Here is a 19,364-nt window from a genome sequence, read left to right as displayed (position 1 = left end):
ATTTTATGTAAAAAAATTGATTATACCATGTTTATTACAGATATTTAACATTTTTGTGTACATACAAAATTTAGATTATACCTCGCTTGAGAACAAAAATTCTATTTGTTTTCCTAACATGTACTAATAATTATTGATCAAACTAGAAAAAGCTGGAGGAGATTACTTAGGAAGATTACTTAGCATCTTATATTCCTGGCAAGAGAAAATGAAAAATTCGTTTCTTCTCTTTGCTTCCCTGTTCCTTCTTTCCTCCTTTTTCCCTTTTTACATCGCGTTGTTTTACATCGCAATTTACATTTATTTGTAAAGTTTGAATCTTCTCGATATTGAAGATGTTGAAGCTGCAAGTATGTATTTCATTTTAATCCATTCGAGACCGAGATTTAATTGTAAGACGATACCTAGGTGTCGGTACGATCTGAATGTTTAGTTAGAATGATTCTGTGTTTTACTCTCTCCAGGGTATCCTTTTCATACTTTGATTTTAAATCGATGACAATCTTAAATAGTATGCCTCATATTTTTAAAATATAAAATTATATACTATGTTATTCTATAATGTATTATGTACAGTCATATATATATATATATATATATATAATAATTCTATATTGAAAAAAATATGAAATTAACATGATATATACATTACTACGTAAGTTATATATAAAATATGTATATTATACCCTTGCCTACTGACTGATATGAATTTCTTTCGGTCTCGAATGCGTTAAAAGAGAGCGCAAAGAAGGCGAAATTACTTATTGTAATTAGTAAATCGACCTGAGAGGCAGACAGATACAAGAAAGAAGGAATATTATATTAGCGGCATTATCATGTTTTTGCTCTCTTTAAGTCTTTCATCGAGACAGACAATCTACAGGTATTAATCGACCAATTTCTCCAAGCTGATAACTTCGAATTGATGTTTATATATAAGAAGTGTTATGTGTTAATCTGTCTAAATGTTTAAAAGGTGTTATAAATTAAATGTTGTTAAACGATACGTAATTGCCTTTTGATCGTAAATTTTACTATCAAGGGGTCTTTTATGTATGCGTAATCATTGTGAATTATAACAATTTATGTGATCGATATTAAAGGTGTTTAAAAGCATGTAGTTTTTTTCTATATTACTATTCTCCTATATTATTATCCTATATTATTATAGCATTCCTATATTATTATAATATCCAATTACATGTTGATACACAAGATATACAGATTATTATTTATAACGTTTTGGTTTTCTTAATTGAGTCATTCATTTAGTACAAATGATAAGAAATTAGTAATAATTCACAAAAAAAGGATATCGTAGTAGAAATATTATAAAAAAACATTTTCTGTTTTAGTGTAGAGTTACTCCTTCTTACAGACAGTGTCGTACAAATCTGTACGTCTCTGAGAAAATGTAGGTATCTGAGCCCTTACTTCCTCAACAACTTTTAGATCTGATAGAAAAAAGAAACATACGAAGTAATAAGTAATGCTTACTAATAAATTCAACAAATACAGAGGAAGATGGCTAAATCGATAAATTAACGAGACTAAAAATTAATTACATCATGGATCTCTCGCTTTTAATTTTAAGCTGTAAATTACCGATATCGGTGACTGCCATATTCTCTTGAGTTTCCAAATCGTAAAGAATCTTTCCCCAGGGATTGGTCAACTGTGTATGTCCCCATGCGACGTAACTTGCTTAAGGAACACGAGCCGGTGATATGCAGGCAACGTATAATTGATTATCATTCGCTCTGAAACGCTGAAGTAATGACCAGTGCAGTGGTCCAGTGGTCATATTGAATGCCGCTGGATATATCAGCATTTGGCAACCTAACCCAGAGAAGCAGGAAATATGAAGCCACCGAATACCAATTAACTTCGTAGTTGCACGGTTCACATTCCATCATTTCTGAATATGCGAGGACAGTCCTCTTATTGTGCTTTTAATTCTTTTATTTGTTTCATTTTCAGCAAATATACTGGTTTTTTAAATTAAGCTTCTTTTTATACAGAGTTACAGATTATATTAATTTTATATAGAATATATTTAAGAAAGATATTTAATTTTTTGCTAGTTAAGTATTGATCGATTAAGTTACTGTACCTTTGTTCCGATAAATGCGTGCCATTTCCTCGAATCTAATATCATAGCAAATGCCAATACCTATTTTGCAGCCCTTCACATCGAACGTCGTTAGGGAGTTACCAGGACTGAGTGAATCACTCTCTCGAAAAGTAATCTTATTAGGAATGTCGATGTCGAATAGATGTACCTAATAACATAAAAATGTGGTCGCTAATTCTATTGCTGCAACTTTTGTAATTTAATATCAAAGTTACCAACTCCTAAACTTTAATTATTTTTTATTTAATAACTGACAGCGTTTTTATCACTTTCTTTTATTAAAAAATCTTATCATTTAATAATGTTTAAAAAGGAGAAAAAATAAGTATAATAATATTTTAAGTATGTGAAAAATTTATACAACAACAAACACATTACAACAAAAATGGGCGTTTCCCGTATCATAACGTATTTTATAAACCGTAAATTATAGAATTGGTTATAGTATACGTATGTACATATGTATATTCCTAAATTATTCCTAGATAGAGTCACTTTCTTCACCCCAATATTTTCAAATTCAAAGCCATAAAGGAATATATTACTTACCTTTCGGTGTTTTGCTATCAAAGTTCCATCGGGACCCCAAATAGTACAGGTATTGTACAATTTAGCGCCCTCTATTTCAGGCATCGTACCACCAACTACATAGATGTTGTTTTCTTTAGCTGCGTTCGATGAAGCAACGCTCGTTTCACCATCAGGAATACTCTCGGCGTATTTTGGAAAGTACTCTGCATTGCAATATTTCAATTAATGAAGAATAACTGTCTTTTGTTCCAACCATAAATTAAATTGAAATGTTTGTCAGTTTTTTATTTTTTAAATTATTAAAATAACTAAGTTTTATATTTCGACTTAATTAAATATGCAATTACTTAGCTAATAGTATATATAATAAATTGTTTCTACAGGTTCAAAATGAAAAATGAATATTTAGAAATATTTAATTACGACAATGCTATTTGTGTTAGCATCAGTGGCTTGTTACTCAACGACTTTGCTAGTACTTTTTGAAACATAAAGTTAGTTTTCAATTAACACTTATACTAGAGGCGGAATTATAAATGCAAAATAATTGATAATACTAATTTATAAGTACCTAATTATTAGTATCTTAAAAAATATATTTATACAAAAATCACGATAATCATGAAAATGGGGAAATCCTATATTCTCGAATCAATTCACAATTTATTTTGTATATTAATTAGATTCCGCGCTCATCAGTACGTACTCACTGGCGACATCGAGAAAATGTATCGGCAATTCCTCGTACGACCAGAGGATCGGAAATATCAAAGGATATTATGGCGCAGCGCGAGTGGAGAAACAGAAACATATGAGCTTAACACCGTAATACTCTTATCATAGAAATAGAAGCAGTCCTCAATTCCCGCCCGCTAACTCCTATCTCCACCGATCCAAATGATCTCCTAGCCCTCACTCCCGGACATTTCCTCATTGGCGATTCATTAATGTGCTTACGTGATCGAGATTTCAGAGACATTCCATCGAACCGACTCTCCAAATGGCAGCATATCCAACAGCTTAAACAACATTTTTGGAACCGCTGGCATAAGGAGTATTTGAACGAGCTAACCAACCGCAATAAATGGAGCAAGGGTGGACACAGCATCCAAAAGGGCACAATCGTCATCCTCAGAGAGGACAACGTTCCCTCCATGCATTGGCCTCTGGGCCGAGTTATCAAGATTCATCCAGGCGCCGATGGTGTCATCCGGACAGCTACAGTTCAGACGGCAAAGAGCATTTTGGATCGGGGCGTCAAAAGGCTTGTCCCACTGCCAATTCAACCCGATCTCGAGAAACCCGAACAACTAGCCACCGAGACGAAATAAGATGGGAACTTCAACCACACCTCGCTAGTTTGATCGGTACCCTCTCAACGGGGGGAGAATGTTACGCCATGCGGCTTACAATAGGTCATATTCTTAACTATCGATCGCGGCACTATAATGTCGCAGACGGATCGTCGCGTCTGCCCGGCAAACAAACATTGTAGTGGCAAGCGCATGGTTCATTAAGCAGGGCGACTTCCAGAAACGTCGACTCGTGGCCCGTATTTTACCTCGCAGTAAAAGAATGTGGCGTGATCCGAACGTAGTGGGGGTCGCCTTCCAGAAAAAAGGAAAAAAATCGAAAGGCGTTCAGAACTTTTCGAGAAGTCGAACCGTCAACACATGTGGTATGTCGCGCATTACTTATCAACCAAAACGCAGTTACATTTTTTTTGTTCCATTTATATCTTTCTAGTTAATAAGTTGTTGAAATAAACATTAATTTATTTGTGTTAATTCTGTGGAATTTCGTTGAACTACCCTTATTATCATAATCGAAATAAGGGGATCGATCAGTTCGTGGCGTCGATTATTTAATCGTAACGGGAACTTACAACTCTCGTTGACGTGCTATCTCGCGATCGCGTCTCTCCGCGAACGGTCGAAACAAAATGATTCACTAAAAACTGTCCTGAATTCCTAAGAATTTATTTACCGCAAAACTGACAAAGTGTTTATTTAAAACATGAGGTTGAAGGTAGTCCTTTTCTTTCATTTCATTCATTTTCATTTTCTTTCTTAAGTATGGCTAACACAATATCTAATCAATTAAAATTTTATATTTTCACGTGAAAAGTTTCTTTAGATAATTATTATCAACATGATGACTAACTCTTACGGATTAATACGTGTCTGTAGGGCAATCCGGTGGACTTGATCGGCCTTTTACTTCGAAAGTTGAGTAATCGGTGTCGCTTTCTTACGCATCTTTGAACTGTATAAATGTTTTAAAATTGTTTGATCCAGAATGTACCACACCGGACAATCAAGAAGGCAGGTGCCTTGACTACAGAAAATGTAAACCTCTGCAAGAAATATGGCAGATACAGTACCGTACAGCCACCGATTTTTATAGACGATCAGTGTGCAGATACCAGGGCAATGTTACGATCGTTTGCTGTCCGAACGATCCAAACAAAGAGAAGAGAGAAATTTTAATAAAAACTGTGTATAAGTATAAGGCTTTGCGACCACCATACTGTGGTTTTAGCAACGTCTCTCATACCAGGGTGGTCGATGGTAAACCAGCTGAACTTGGTACGTTTTATGTCTTTCTTTCCGATTAATAATAAGCCATTTACTGCAAAGAATGAACTTTAAAGGCATTAAACAGCACATCAATGTACATTTCAATTAGACTAAATAATAATGCTATGATTTTATCGGTAGTAACTTTACTTATTAACTTGAATTATTTCTTTCTTTTACTTCATGTTAGGAAGAGTATCTTTTTGCTTGAAATAAAAAATTGATATAGGAGTAATAATATGGATAGAGATCAAAAACTGTTAGGGCAGAAATTACACGTTTGAACTTTATAGTTCAGTATAGTTCAAATAGAAATTATATAGAATTATTTAATAATTTGTATTCCACTGGAATAAAAATTTAATTTCTGTCTTTATCAAATCTCTATTTCAGAGTATTTGTACGTATGTACTTATCGTCTGCTGTATGATCGAATATCGAATAGGTAATAATCGTTGTTACCCGTTATGTGAGAAAAAATTATGTATATTCACAACTATGACTATTGCATTTTAGGCGCTTGGCCATGGATCGCTGCATTAGGTTTTCGTAATCCCCGAAACCCAGACAAACCACTATGGAAGTGCGGAGGTTCCCTGATATCGGCTAGGCATGTTTTGACCGCAGCACATTGTGCACATATGGATGGAATAGAAAACATACACAATCATAATATTGTCATTCTTAGATTGGTGGAGGAGGTGCCATTTTCGAGTAAGTCCTCAAATATATATATATATATATATATATATATATATATATATATATATATATATATATATATATATATATATATATATATATATATATATATATATATATATATATATATATATGCTATTGAGTATTACTGAAGTATCATATCCTGAAATTTCTTACTGTACACATATATTGTGTCATAAAGCGTGTATAATTCTTTCTCATACTTTTGGTCATTCGTTTCCTGCATTTTCATTTATTTTTTTATTTTTCAGGGTACGTATATCCCATTTGTACGAAAGAGCCCCTACGAAAGAGCAACTTCGTCGGCTATAACCCCCTTGTTGCTGGATGGGGAGCATTAAGATATAGTAAGTGATATCAATTTTATAATAAAATTAAATAGTTCCAGTCTTAAATATCTTTCTTATTTTCTTCGTAGGACGACCACGACGTAATGCATTAATGGAAGTACAAATGCCAGTGATTAAGAACGCCGAATGCAAAATAGCTTATTCCAAATTTCCTAATGCACCTGATATCACTGATGGTATAATATGCGCCGAACATGCTCAGGGTGGAGAGGATTCTTGTACGGTAATTAAGTTACAGAGTTACTACAAACTATACGGTATCTGAAGACACGTCGATTCGAATTAACATCAAATCGACGTCTTAAACATTAAAAATAATAGATAAACACAATTTAATAGTTTTGCCCACTTCTCACACCTCGTTATGGTATTTAATCTAATTTCCTTCTAATCTTAGTTTTGCTCAAAATACATATAACATGTACGTTATAAATTGGAGTATTTCAATACACAAATCAATAGAAGATTATTACTGTATATAAGTATAATTTCAATACAATTCGATCGATATATTTCAGTATCTTTGATTAAAAATTTAACGATCCTTTCAGGCTGACCGCGGCGGACCACTGCTGATACAACATGAATTAACCTCGTATTTAATAGGTATTGTGTCTTATGCTTATAAGTGCGGCACAGCTGGGTATCCCAGCGTTTACACTAGGGTCACATCGTACCTTGACTTCATTCTCCAAGCGATGCAATAATATGATATTACTGTTCCATAAATATCATTGTGTAAAAAACGTAAAGTTGGATTTTCTTATTGTGGAGATAAGAAACAGCTCAAATTTACATTGTTTTGTACGTTACAAATTATAGGCTTAAAATGTACGAAATGTAACTTTGAAACGACACTAATTTTTTACGCACGATAAACCTCCACGACTTAGGTATGTAAAGATGATAAACGTATATTAATTCTATAAATTTGGTAATAATAAACCAACTTTCTGAGAAGTTCTGTAAATTTCGTTTCTGTTGTATCAAGAGAATAATGGAATATTCCACTTAGATCGTATACTTCTTGTACGTACGTACAAAATTTTCCGGCTAATCTAAAACACTTCATAAGATAGAGAGCTTCTGGAAATTCGGACACAGAGAGTGCATAAAATACAAGATAAGTCTCGTGTCTTTCAAAATTATTTTTTATTCGCTAAAAACGTCCTGTGTACTCATGCAATCACATGCAACCTCGAAACTTCACTTATTTTTTATCACTTTCCAATTCAATACACAGTTTCAGCATTTTTGACTATATGTAAGAGAAATTTCCATTCAGCCAAAGGTGTACTTACAGATTATAGATTCCTATACGACTCTCAGTAAAAATTTATCCGCACTCCAGATAGTTAAAACTTCTGTCGACCGTATTGATCCATCTGCACTCTTCGTATGACGTCAATATCTGTTCAGTGCTGCTGCGCAGGTTTCTTTGTGTTACGTCAATTCGTTTGTGACCGTTGCGCGAGTAATGGCGCTTTGCAATGGTGATTTGCAGGAAAACAGTGCAGGATGCTGTGATTCGTTTCTTGTGGTCGGAGGTTATGTTTGATGCCTATATTTATCAAAGATTTAATGCACATTATGGAGAAAGTGTTTTGTCACGAAGTGTGTTTGAATGGGCACAAAAGTTCAAAGAAGATCGCACAAGTGTTATGAAAAAACAGCTGGACGCCCGTCCACATCCACGATGACAACATTGAACGTGCTCATGAACTTATGCTCTATGGAATAGACGAGTGACACTGGATAATGTGGCAAATCATTTGCAAATCAGCCACGGCTCTGCTTATGCAATAGTGCACGACAGATTTGGATTTTAAAAAGTTTGTGCGAGATGGATGCCGAAAAAGCTGATGAAAAGGTGAAGACGACGATGCATTCGTGGTTCGCAGCTCAGCCCAAAACATTTTTTAATGAGAAAATACAAAGGTCCTTCGGCAAATGGACAAAGTGTATACAGAAATCGAGTGATTATGTCAAAAAATGATGTATGTCTTTTTTGACAATTGCTTAAAATAAATTCTACACCGACAGAGCGGGTAACTTTTTACTCACCCTCGTAAGACACTTAAATTTCCAATCTATTATGATGAATAAAAGAGCTTATACTATTAAATCTAATTGTATTTTGTTGCATGAGAGTACACGTGTATGTGATGTACATTACCTTTATATCCCCTTGAACGCTTCAATATTGCGCATATATACTATATTTTGTACAGCTTCTATAAAATTTCGTATGTTTGTTTAGGCTGTTAATCTAGAGGCTGGAGTACAAAGAAGTGGCACAATGATGTGGGCTGATGACATTTATAATTATCAAGGAATCACCCCTACATTCGCTCAGGTATATATCGTTGACTATAATGTATTTAACATATATGATTGTTAGAATATTAATAATTAATTTTTAATTCTATCAGAATTTTAATGAAACTGTCCCTTGGGAAGGAAGAACTGATACCTTGATATCACGGTTTGTACATCCTATATATACGACAAATTTTAGAACATTATATAACGAAGAACCAGATCGTCGTGGCCATGTGATGTGAATAAAAGGACTTGAATTTGATGATATTTTTATAATGTTAGATAACATAACTAAGTATCTTCACAGTAAGATAGGATGACATGGTTTACATGATCTTAATGTTGTTCACTCGAGTGATGATATTATAAGGAAAAGCGTAATATCACAGGTAGGATGATTCATAATTTAGAACTACTAACTCATGTATGTATTAAAAATTAAAGAAATATATTAAATTTTATAGGATATTTATGTTTAGTAACCAGTAATTCAGAGATTGGTATTCATGGTTACTATAACGAGGCTGTAGAAACGCACCCTTTCTTCTTTGCAAATGGTCCTGTATTTATGTCTAAGCCGAAACTGGAACCTCTGAATAATTTAGATTTATTCTTGTTATTTTCTAAAATACTTATCTACAGTATACCATAAGGAATGATACCGTATCGCACCTAATCAAGTGCCTTAAGAAACATCAACAGGATATCACAGTAAGTAATCCCTTATCGACAGATATGTAAGTAAAAGTTATGTGTCATTGTTATACACAATTATGTGTTAGTGTTATACACAGTTATTTATCATTTTCTATTAATTCAGTTGTAGCCACTACAATATCTATGACACTGGTAGTAATTATAAGAACAATAATGATGTTCTATAAGAGGAAATGATGATTAGGAACAAAAACTTACAGGTAAGTCAAAGTATATGTTATTTGCCATTTGAAAAGAAAGTTACTAACTTGGAATTTTTTGATAAATAATAATTGTGCAAAATATATTGGATTTCAAATTTGTCAAAAATTGATATTTAAGAAGCATTGTAATAATATAACATTAATATTTTGATTTTTCAGAAGATATCATGCGGTGGATGGATAATATGCAAAAAATATTAAGCAGTATATGAATTTTCCTATTGCGTAGAGATAACAAAATGAATTTTAAAAAATGTCGACACGGTAATAAGAAATAGCATCATGACAAAGAATATATAAAGACAGTTTCATTTTTTATAAATAAAAATTTGTTGTTCCAGATTTTGAAATACAGTGAAACGTTTAATTAGTATCTTAATATCTTTAAATAATTATTATTTTAGAATCAATTGTAATTGTATCATACGTACTTTTGAATTCGTGCAAGAACATATGTAATTTTGAAGTAGTTATTATTAGGAAACTGTTAGACGCGAACAGTATGCGAAAAGTTAGTATGCAGTGTAATAATTATCAATCAAAACACAAGAATTAAATTCTTGAGGAAAAAATTTCCGGAATTTCTTATTTACATGATTATAAAGAAATCCATAATAAAAAGGAGCTGCTTTCTAATACTTCTCTTCCTTGTAATGCCTACGTTAACAATAACGAGGTTCGACTTTTTGTTTTTAGAGGGATACTGGAAAATTTGAAAGTACAGTACCATTGGGAAGAAAATCACGATATTGAAAACGATATTTGCAAGTAAATTTCCAAAAAATCTGTTTTCAAATTTTCGCTTTCTATTTCACATTAAAAGAAAGGGAGGGCTGCCTTCTTTTTCTGCAAGACAAAACAAACATTCTGAATCTCGTATCAATGAATGATGTCAATAAGTTATTTTTCTTTTCAGATTGAACAATATTCCAGATTTATTCATAATTTCATACTACGCGAAGAATAGACTTTCATAGGTATATAAAGGAAATATTAAGTATAGGAAAACTCTTTTTCGTTGTAGGTGACATATGCTTCACGGTTGAACACATGTATTTTTGAACACATATAAATGAAAAAGTACTCTTATGGAGAAAAAGAATTGATACCTTCGATTGACATTAGATAATGTATATAAACTTATGAACAATCACTATCACTATCAGTTTGTATTTTAGGTGCACACGCAGATTTGTTGGAGTTCTTATAAAATGTACTTCCTGTACGAACGTTTTATTCTTCCAAATTTTACGATACTATGTCTCATATGATAACTATATGGATTAAACGTAATATAAATGATCCGAAAATAGACTCGAACGACATTAATTGTCTTTCTATTTATACCAATATCGAAAATACAAGTAAAGCTGGAGCAATAGTATGCAAGAATGGACTATTTATTATTTTAAACCAAATCATAGCATATTCAGAATGCACAGTATTATCATGAAATGTAAATGAATCAGTTGTAAACGAACGATTTTACTGTAAAATCATTGCCTCCTTTTTTTCATCTGAAATATAGCAGCAATGAGTACATTCTTTTAATATATAATAAAACGAGATATCTTTATAAAGTTACATATGTCATCACTGGTAACTGTTATCTCGTATGACGCCAAATATACCGTTAGTATGGAATGATATTTTTATGAAGATATACTTTAATGATAGATTTTATGAATGAAACGTTATATAAGAAAAATTATCTCTTGTTATTCTATGAAGTGTAGTAGCTAATGAAGATTAATTTTACGAAGTATTAGAGCAAAAGAGAATTAAAAAATTAAAAAGATCTAAATAAGATTGTTCGTGTGGCTTAATTATCTCAATTCTGGTACACCACTTGTTACATTCTAACTAATTAGCGCTAAACAATAACTTGCAAATATTAAAGATATTAACACTTAAAGGTTTTCAGGAAATTTTATAATATTTGATTATTGTATATCTAGTCATTGATTGATAAAATTTCTTGTATAAGCATAGATCGAGGTTGACGTCATACGCAGATTGCATATCATTGACAGGTATCGTTTTAATTTATTTTATGGCTAGAATCGTTTGAATATTATACGAATAATTATTTCCATTCGAACGATTAATAAATCACGTACCTATAAAAGATATATTACGAAAAAGACGTGACGAAACAAAAAAATATTGGAAATTCCGTTGTCATTAGATCAATTATTTTTGCAATGATTTTTATTTCCACGTAATTACATATGAAATGGGTAATTCATTAACATCTCCTCGAATCGAATATAATTCGTTACACTTCACAACGATTCAAATAATGGACGGGAAATATATAATAACTTTCCTGTCCTTGCGTTAAAATAGTACTGTACAAATCAGATGATACAACCTAACCCCAACCTAACCCCAAAAAACCCAATTACATCCACATTGCATGACAGCACACTTGCAATGGATTTTTGTGATTTCAATGTCACAGACAATGACACAACTAATCAGAACACGTTCGAGGCTATAGACATTGAAATTACCGCGTGTTTAATACGTTTAAAGCATAAATCTAAATTTCACGCGATTATTTCTTTGTACATTGTGAAACTCTTAAATTATCTTAATCGAATAAATAATCCTAATGTAATAAAACATCTTGAAATAGACCTAGATATCTGAAACAGAAACTCGAAGGATAAGAAATCCTAAAAGGTACTAATCCTAAAATAACAAACTCCTAAATAATAAACAAGTGATAAAACCTGTTATAAATAATAAACCTTACCTGGAATAATCAAATCCTAACTAATCGAAAATAAAATAAGGCAAGCAATTCTTAATCTTTCAAGTAATTTTTCCGAAAACACAGAAAGATAGAGAAATTAAAAAGACGCAGCACAAATTGCAGCACAATGAAAGTTTCGGAGCGATGAATACGATCGTATTAAACTAAATAATTTTCAAAAGTGAAATTACACTGAAACGTATATCGATGATATTTGTCATTTCTACGATCTGTTTCGCTTGATCGTGCTTCTTTTCTGATGTAAATTCAATTTATAATACGAACTAAGTTTCCTTTATTATTATTAGTCCTGCGTCTTTTTAATTCGTCACTTCTTTTATTTCAGAACAATGACGGGCTCCAAGATGCTGTTCGGATGTTTGGCGTTAATTGCTTTTCTGCATCCATTAGTTCACGTTTGTACTTCGAGTAGTACAGCTCAAGGTTTGTACTTCGAGTTGTCTTTTTCCATGCACTTCAAATTCCAATACGATCTGGTCACGTGGCCTTCGTACAATTTCGAAATTTTACCTGTTTGGTAATCGTCAATGAAAAAAGAAGTTATGCGTGACCTCAACACATTGAAACAATTTTTATGATTTTTTATTTGCCGGTTGGTCAGCAAGTTAATGGAAAAATTTCACTTAACTATTCGCGTTAATTTCTTCGGTTTAACTTTTGGGAAATGCTTCGTTAGCTGCGGGAATATTCCAACGATTCGTTTTACGTACAAAATAAGCATGATAAATATTACATCACGGTAATGAAAACTATTGGCGTAATACCTAAGATAAAGATGCAGAGACAGTCTTAGAATTTCTAATGACACCTTTATAGATTTCTCGTTTAAAATCGCTACTACATTTGAATCACTTTTACCTAACGGTGTTACATAGTCTTATTGGAAATTTGTCAAATTCCTTAAAATGATCACTGAAAATTTTCCTAAATTTCCAAGAATTTATTTATCACGAGGTAAAGAAAATGTGTATTAGAAAGATGAGATCGAAGGTTTACCATTTTTTCAATTATGGCGAACGCAATATGTAATCAATGAAAATTTTATATTTTCACGTTGAAAGTTTCTTCAGATAATTATTATCCAGATGATGACTAACTCTTACGAATTAATGCGTGTCTGTAGGATAATCCGGTAGACTTGATCCGCTTTTTATATCGAAAGTTGAGCAATCGGTGACGCGTTCTTATACACCGAACCGCGAAAAGCAAAATTTCATATGATCTCACCAATTTCGGATGTCAGTCAAATCAGTCAAATCAGTCAAATAATAAGTTCGCGTTAATATACACGTTCGATTTTTGAAAAGCTTGTTCAATTTAATAAGAGTCTTGGTAACAGGCTTATGTTTTTAGACCTAATTGGTTGTTTTCATTTACAAGTACCTCGTGTTAAAGTACTCATAAAATGACATTAAAATCAGAAAACTAATAACTGAAAGATTATCATTTTTCCTCTGTGGTAGTTTACATATAACATAATGCAACTAACATGTCACGATTAATGCAAAATAAATAAATTACTAATATAGACATTTTTTTAGTAATTTGTATAATCGTGAAACGAATTGGACTTTCTAAAGGCAAATATCAAAGGAAACATGGAATTGATGCCAAATCTATCACAAATATTATTTATACTACTTATTTGCGCAGTTTGAAGCGAATCAAATTGATGAAGGTTTCTTTGTTACATGTTAATTTACATTTTAAAAAACATAACAGGCACGCTAATTAGTTTGCTTAAGATACTTTCGAGATACCAAGTTAGACGCGTTTCCATGAAATCATATCAATTTTACGATGATATTTTTCTATCAAGCATGCAATTATAACCGTATCGTTGATTAGTGCATACAATTATCCATGTACATTCGTCTTTCCGAGTACCGCGCTTCAATATTGCTAATTTCAAATTCGTACATTAATGTTCGTAAATGCTTGAAAATGCTATATAACTGTATCAGCTTCTGTTAAAAGCATTTTATAGTAAAATCTCTATAAATTTGTAATATTTTTTAGACAATTTGAATTCATTATATTATACATCGTACATTCTAGTCATTTCTAATTAAGTTACTTTTGCGATGTTTAATTATATTTTATGTATATTCTTATAACTCTCTATGTTACGGCGCGTACGATGGTCCGTGCGCCGTCTGAAGCTTTATACTATATACTGATCTACTACATACTATATACTATAAACTGAATCCTTTGACGTAATCTTAATAGCTTGAAGGAATCTCTAACCCTGTAAGTGTTTTCGGTTTATGGATGGTCCTTAGAACAATACTTAGGTTTATTGCGCACTCTTACAAATAACGGAGAAAGCGGGTAGTTATTTTTCCAATAAACAATGTCACCCACGAGCCACGTTGGTAGGAGGCTTCCTCCTCCTATCTTCGTTCATTAACGTTGGCTATAATCAATGGGCACCCTCACTTTCCTAACGAAAAGTGTGAACAACGAATCCGCGTTCTTTGTTCAGAAAGCACACCCACACTGAGATTTCCTCTCGTGGCGGCACACGAGAACGCAAATCCCACCACTCGAAACCAACTAGTGTCGGACGACGGCAGCGCAGTGGTTAGCGCCATAGAGTACAAACGTTCGGATCCCGGGTTCAAATCCCGGCGCCTCGTACTTTTCCAAAGTCCGATGTTTCTTCCACGACATCTAAATAAGAAGGAAATACAGCAGTACTACACCCCGGCAAGCGACATCTACAGCCAGCAGCCTACAATTATCACGGATATATGAAGGAAGACGGAGAAAAAGAAGAAAAAAAGTGTGTTTCGTCCAGAGCCTGCTAGTGGACTCATCAGTAAGGCTTACCTAGCAGGCTCATACCTTAGACACAATGGAAGGAGGGGGAAACAAAGCTATGTACATGGCAGAGACATTGAAGACGGATTCCTCCCTCCCACGGCCGGACACTGTATCCAAGGCCGGTCGGATCTCCTACCCTCTCTTGCGACGTATCCCAGTGGAGCGGCCCCACTCTTAATCTAGTTTGGTGGGAAAGGTTCGCGTACACACCGTGTGTAAGAACTATTAAAAACCACATAGTGTATCGCGACTACCTTTCTACTACTTAACCCAAGTCCTATATTATCAGTCTTAGGTCCGAGGCGGCTCCTGTCACGTAAAGTTGGTACTTGGGTGGTAGTAAGAAGGCTGAGTCGTAACCCAACTACTTATTTTCCTTTATAAAATTTTATTATAAACACTTACAAAATAACACCGAACCGGAGAATAGGGGTTGTATGAGTACAGCAACTAGAAGAGGAACAAGAACTGCCCGAGCTGGGTGAAGTCTCGGTTTATATACGTTTTGGTTTTAGGATGTTGAGGGGCTAGGTGTAGGTTATGATGTAGAAAAGTGTCCGAAGGTCGGGGGTCCATATCCTATCTCTGATGTGGACGGAGGTGCGTCACAGCCTTGGTGTATTCTATGATAATAAGGTGGTGATGTGTCCAAAAGTGTCCGAAGGTCGGGTGTCGATGTATTATCACTGATGTAGGTTGAGATGTGATTGATGTCACATACCCCCCTCTTTAGATTGATTTTGGTCCTCCAAAATCTTGGTGTTTCCTCAGTATGGAGCGATGGAATTGGACTCTGACTGGTTCGACTTGTACTTGTTCTTCTTCGTCGTGGTATATGCTTTTGCTATTTCAACCTGTGAAGGTTGTTGGCTGGTTAAATTTCGACTACGATTAATAGGGATAGTTTGCTAAGTTTGACGAAATGCCGCAGTATCACGTGTTGAATCTTTTGTAGACTTTCTAACAGCCTGTGATATAGAATGAGTTAGTGGTCTTTGAGTAATGGTTTTATACTATCTTGTTGTTTCTTTATAGTTTGATTGTTATCCAGTTGTTCCTTTGATACTTGCATTTCTTTGTTTTGTTTAGCAACTTCTAAAGCCTTTTCAGCATCTACAACTGGTTCTTTTTCCATGCATGTAATTTCTTCTTCAACCAGTACAACTGTGCTTTCCTCTATAGTTCGTGTTTTTGTGTCATTTAGTAAACTTTTCAATTCAATTTCCACAGTATCTGGAGCTTTAGATACCGACTGACTGTCATCTTCTGCATTTTCAATGCCCCAATCATCAAAGATATCCTGAATGACACTTCTTTTGTTAGTTATGCGCACTTTATCTGCTTCACTTATAGATTTATTCCTTCCTTCTGTATTAGCAACATGTATAAGTACGACAATTTTATTATGAATAATTTTCTTTTCTACATTAATTTTATGTGAACTATCAAAAGATCAATCTTGCCATTTCCATTTGTTGTTTCTTGTTATTCTTTTCTTTAATATCAATGTCATCTGCAGTTTCTAGATCACTAATTACTCCTGAGGTAATAGGAGTTATAGAATCGTTTCTTGTCTTTGTATGATTTAATATGTCATAATTGTATTTCTGGCTACAATTTTCAGAAACTTCTTGAGCCACAATTTCTGTTGAAATTACTTCTATAATTGTTCCATCACTTTCTCGTGCTTAACCTATCGAATTAAATTCTTCATTTACAATTTCAGCGTTCTTCATTCCTTTTTGTTCTGCAGAAACATTTTTTTTTCTTCATTGGAATTTACAACAGTATCCTTTTCATGTACAGTTAAAACAATATTTTTTTCCGTACTTTCATTCATATCATTAATATATAGTAGTTTCTACAGTCAGTACCATTACTTCTGAACTACTATCAACTAGTTTAGACAAATCTGTGTCTGTATCCGTGAGATGCAATGTTTGGGCTTTATCATCAAAAGTTTCACCAAGTGTTTTAATTAATGCTTGACACTGAGCATTAGTAACACTAACTGTATCTATATTTAACACTGTACAAACGTTGTGTTTCTCAATGTTTTGTTCACCCTCATTTGTATTAAATATTTCAACATCGTTCGTACTTTCTTTATCTAAAGATGTGTCACCTGCATATCTTGAATGATCTCCAATCTCAGTTGTATTCTCTGCTTGCTCTTCTTGAAATTTCTCATCTTTTTTTTTTTTTTTTATATTGATCATCAATTTGTGGGTCCTTATTTATTATTTCTTGTTCTACTTCATTAATCGCAGCGTTCTTTATGCTCTCTGTCTCACTACTTTCCTTACTTTAAAAATTTTTTTTTGTTTTTATTTAAATCTGTTACATCACATTTATTTACTACTAAACCATCTTGAATTGTATTATCTGTACATTCCTGTGACTTATTTTTTTTTTTTTTTGATTTTCTGGAATATCATGCACATTCATTATAATATCAGTCGTTGATTCTGATATTAATGAAGAAGATACATCTACTTTTATCGATGATTCTACTTTATTAATGTCACTGTGCACTTCATGTAGTTGTTCCATAGTAAAACATCAAGATTGTTACAATTACTTAAGAAGTCATGGATTGTTATTTAAATATTTACTGCACTTTTCCATCAATGTAACCCTTTATGGCAGTTTGACATTCTACAGAACACCAATGCTGTATCAGTTTATATTTTTCTTCATCATGAAGTTTTATTATATCACCTAATTCTTCCTGATGTTTTTTTTTCTTTTTTTTCAATTTTCAAATAAGAGTGTGTTTTCTATGTGAATCTTTTAATTCTTGGTTCGCCTCTAGTAAGCGATTATTAACATCTTTGGAAAGTTTTTGAACGTTTTCCAGTTCTTTTCTAAGAAAATTATTTTGTTCGTTCATATCTTTTACTTTACTAAAATCCAGTTTCAATTTATTAGTTTCTTCTTCATATTTATATCCAAAATCACCCACTTTTTCATATTCACCCTTTAGTTCGTCTAGTTCACATTGAAGGGCAGATTATTTGTCCTTGTGGTTCAAGAACTACATTTTATCTCTTTTGCATCTTTAGCTCCAGCTTCACGTTCCTCCATTGAATTACTAACACATGAATTAAGTTTGGCCTTTTTTTTTTGTTCCAGCAAGTCAACTTCATATTTGTGACTTATGTTATTTCTTCTAATTTTATTGTTAGTTCTTCAATTTGTATTCCAAAAGATTGAACTCTTTTTACGTGCGTGTGTGTGTTTTTTTTTTGTAACTCGTCGAATTGCAATTCTAATTTTTGCACTTCCTCCTTCATGTCCTCTATATGCTTCTCGAACTCTTGTGTCGTCCTGTCTTTGTCGGAACATTCTACTTGAAAATCAGCGAGTTGATGCTCGGGATCGTAATTCAATTTTTGGTCGTTAGCAGTAATAAGCTCGCGTAACTTCACTTTTGAACTTGATCTTGTTTGGTCTTGATTGTGTTTTCGTGGTGCTTGTGGTGTTCTAAAAGTAATCGTCACGTTGCTTGCATTTTTAGTGCACATTGATACACTGCACTCTGCACAGGCAATGCTTTTGTTGTCATGAAATCTCTCTAACTTTTCAGTAACAAAACCTTTTATTTTATTATTTAATTTTGGATCATGCGCCCCTGGTGGAGATACATTATGTGTTCTCTTTACCTTTATTATGCACACGTTTTCCTTTTGCTCTCAATTTTTCGATCATCTTGTGCTGTTCTATATATTGTGTTCTTATGTTCTTCGCATATAAATCCTGTCGATTGACTTTATCTTTCAGTTGAGGTACATGTTTAATTCTTTACCTGTGATTATGATGAACAACCTCAGCGTATTTCCTTTCTCTCTCTCTTTTTTTTTTTTTTTTTTTTTTTTATGGATTTCTTGATAATCTTTTAGAAGTTGCTCGTTATATTTGGAAAGCTTTCTCACTTCGTCTTCAGCTGTTTCCTAACGGGATTTTTCTTCTTCAAGTTTTTCTGTAATCATTTTTTCTAAACTTCTCCATTTATTCTGTTCTTCTTCGAGTAATTCATTACTTTTCGGTATCTGGCTATCTTTTCCTTTAAAACATTTAATTTTATCAGAGAGTTCTCCTATTTTCAAACTTGCTTCATTTAAGGTAACTTTATGAATTTCCGATTGATGCTTTAACATTTGATGTAAGTCTTCTATTGCTGTTTCACGTTCT

The 19,364-nt window shown here is 33.1% G+C and overlaps 1 protein-coding gene and 3 long non-coding RNA genes across 4 annotated transcripts; 3 read left to right on the top strand and 1 right to left on the bottom strand.

Annotated features, from left to right (window-relative positions):
* Nucleotides 1-328: 328 nt before the first annotated feature.
* LOC126876229 (uncharacterized) lies at nucleotides 329-7,703 on the bottom strand. Its single transcript, XR_007694017.1, has 5 exons — nucleotides 7,619-7,703; nucleotides 2,684-2,868; nucleotides 2,114-2,282; nucleotides 1,606-1,839; nucleotides 329-1,454 (listed from the first exon to the last, which is right to left on the bottom strand). It is a non-coding gene; the product is annotated as an uncharacterized LOC126876229 (long non-coding RNA).
* On the top strand, nucleotides 5,550-7,239 carry LOC126876207 (venom serine protease Bi-VSP-like). The gene is made up of 5 exons (XM_050639077.1): nucleotides 5,550-5,689; nucleotides 5,761-5,958; nucleotides 6,219-6,314; nucleotides 6,386-6,540; nucleotides 6,869-7,239. Exons 1-5 carry the CDS (start codon nucleotides 5,671-5,673, stop codon nucleotides 7,022-7,024), a joined length of 624 nt encoding a protein of 207 aa, XP_050495034.1. The 5' UTR covers nucleotides 5,550-5,670; the 3' UTR covers nucleotides 7,025-7,239.
* A 560-nt stretch (nucleotides 7,704-8,263) lies between the features above and the next one.
* LOC126876253 (uncharacterized) lies at nucleotides 8,264-9,343 on the top strand. The gene is made up of 4 exons (XR_007694045.1): nucleotides 8,264-8,365; nucleotides 8,578-8,673; nucleotides 8,750-9,028; nucleotides 9,104-9,343. It is a non-coding gene; the product is annotated as an uncharacterized LOC126876253 (long non-coding RNA).
* Nucleotides 9,344-9,426: 83 nt separating this feature from the next.
* On the top strand, nucleotides 9,427-10,197 carry LOC126876252 (uncharacterized). Its single transcript, XR_007694044.1, has 2 exons — nucleotides 9,427-9,556; nucleotides 9,719-10,197. It is a non-coding gene; the product is annotated as an uncharacterized LOC126876252 (long non-coding RNA).
* Nucleotides 10,198-19,364: the final 9,167 nt, after the last annotated feature.

This window comes from Bombus huntii, unplaced genomic scaffold (genome assembly GCF_024542735.1).
Source record: "Bombus huntii isolate Logan2020A unplaced genomic scaffold, iyBomHunt1.1 ctg00000067.1, whole genome shotgun sequence".
Taxonomy (NCBI): domain Eukaryota; kingdom Metazoa; phylum Arthropoda; class Insecta; order Hymenoptera; family Apidae; genus Bombus; species Bombus huntii.
This window is presented reverse-complemented; position numbering and strand designations above follow the sequence as displayed.

Excerpts from the sequence above, each read along its gene's own strand:
- LOC126876207 (XM_050639077.1), top strand. Across the intron at positions 6,315-6,385 it reads ATGGGGAGCATTAAGATATA|GACGACCACGACGTAATGCA; the intron begins GTAAGTGATATC and ends TTTTCTTCGTAG. Across the intron at positions 6,541-6,868 it reads GTGGAGAGGATTCTTGTACG|GCTGACCGCGGCGGACCACT; the intron begins GTAATTAAGTTA and ends CGATCCTTTCAG.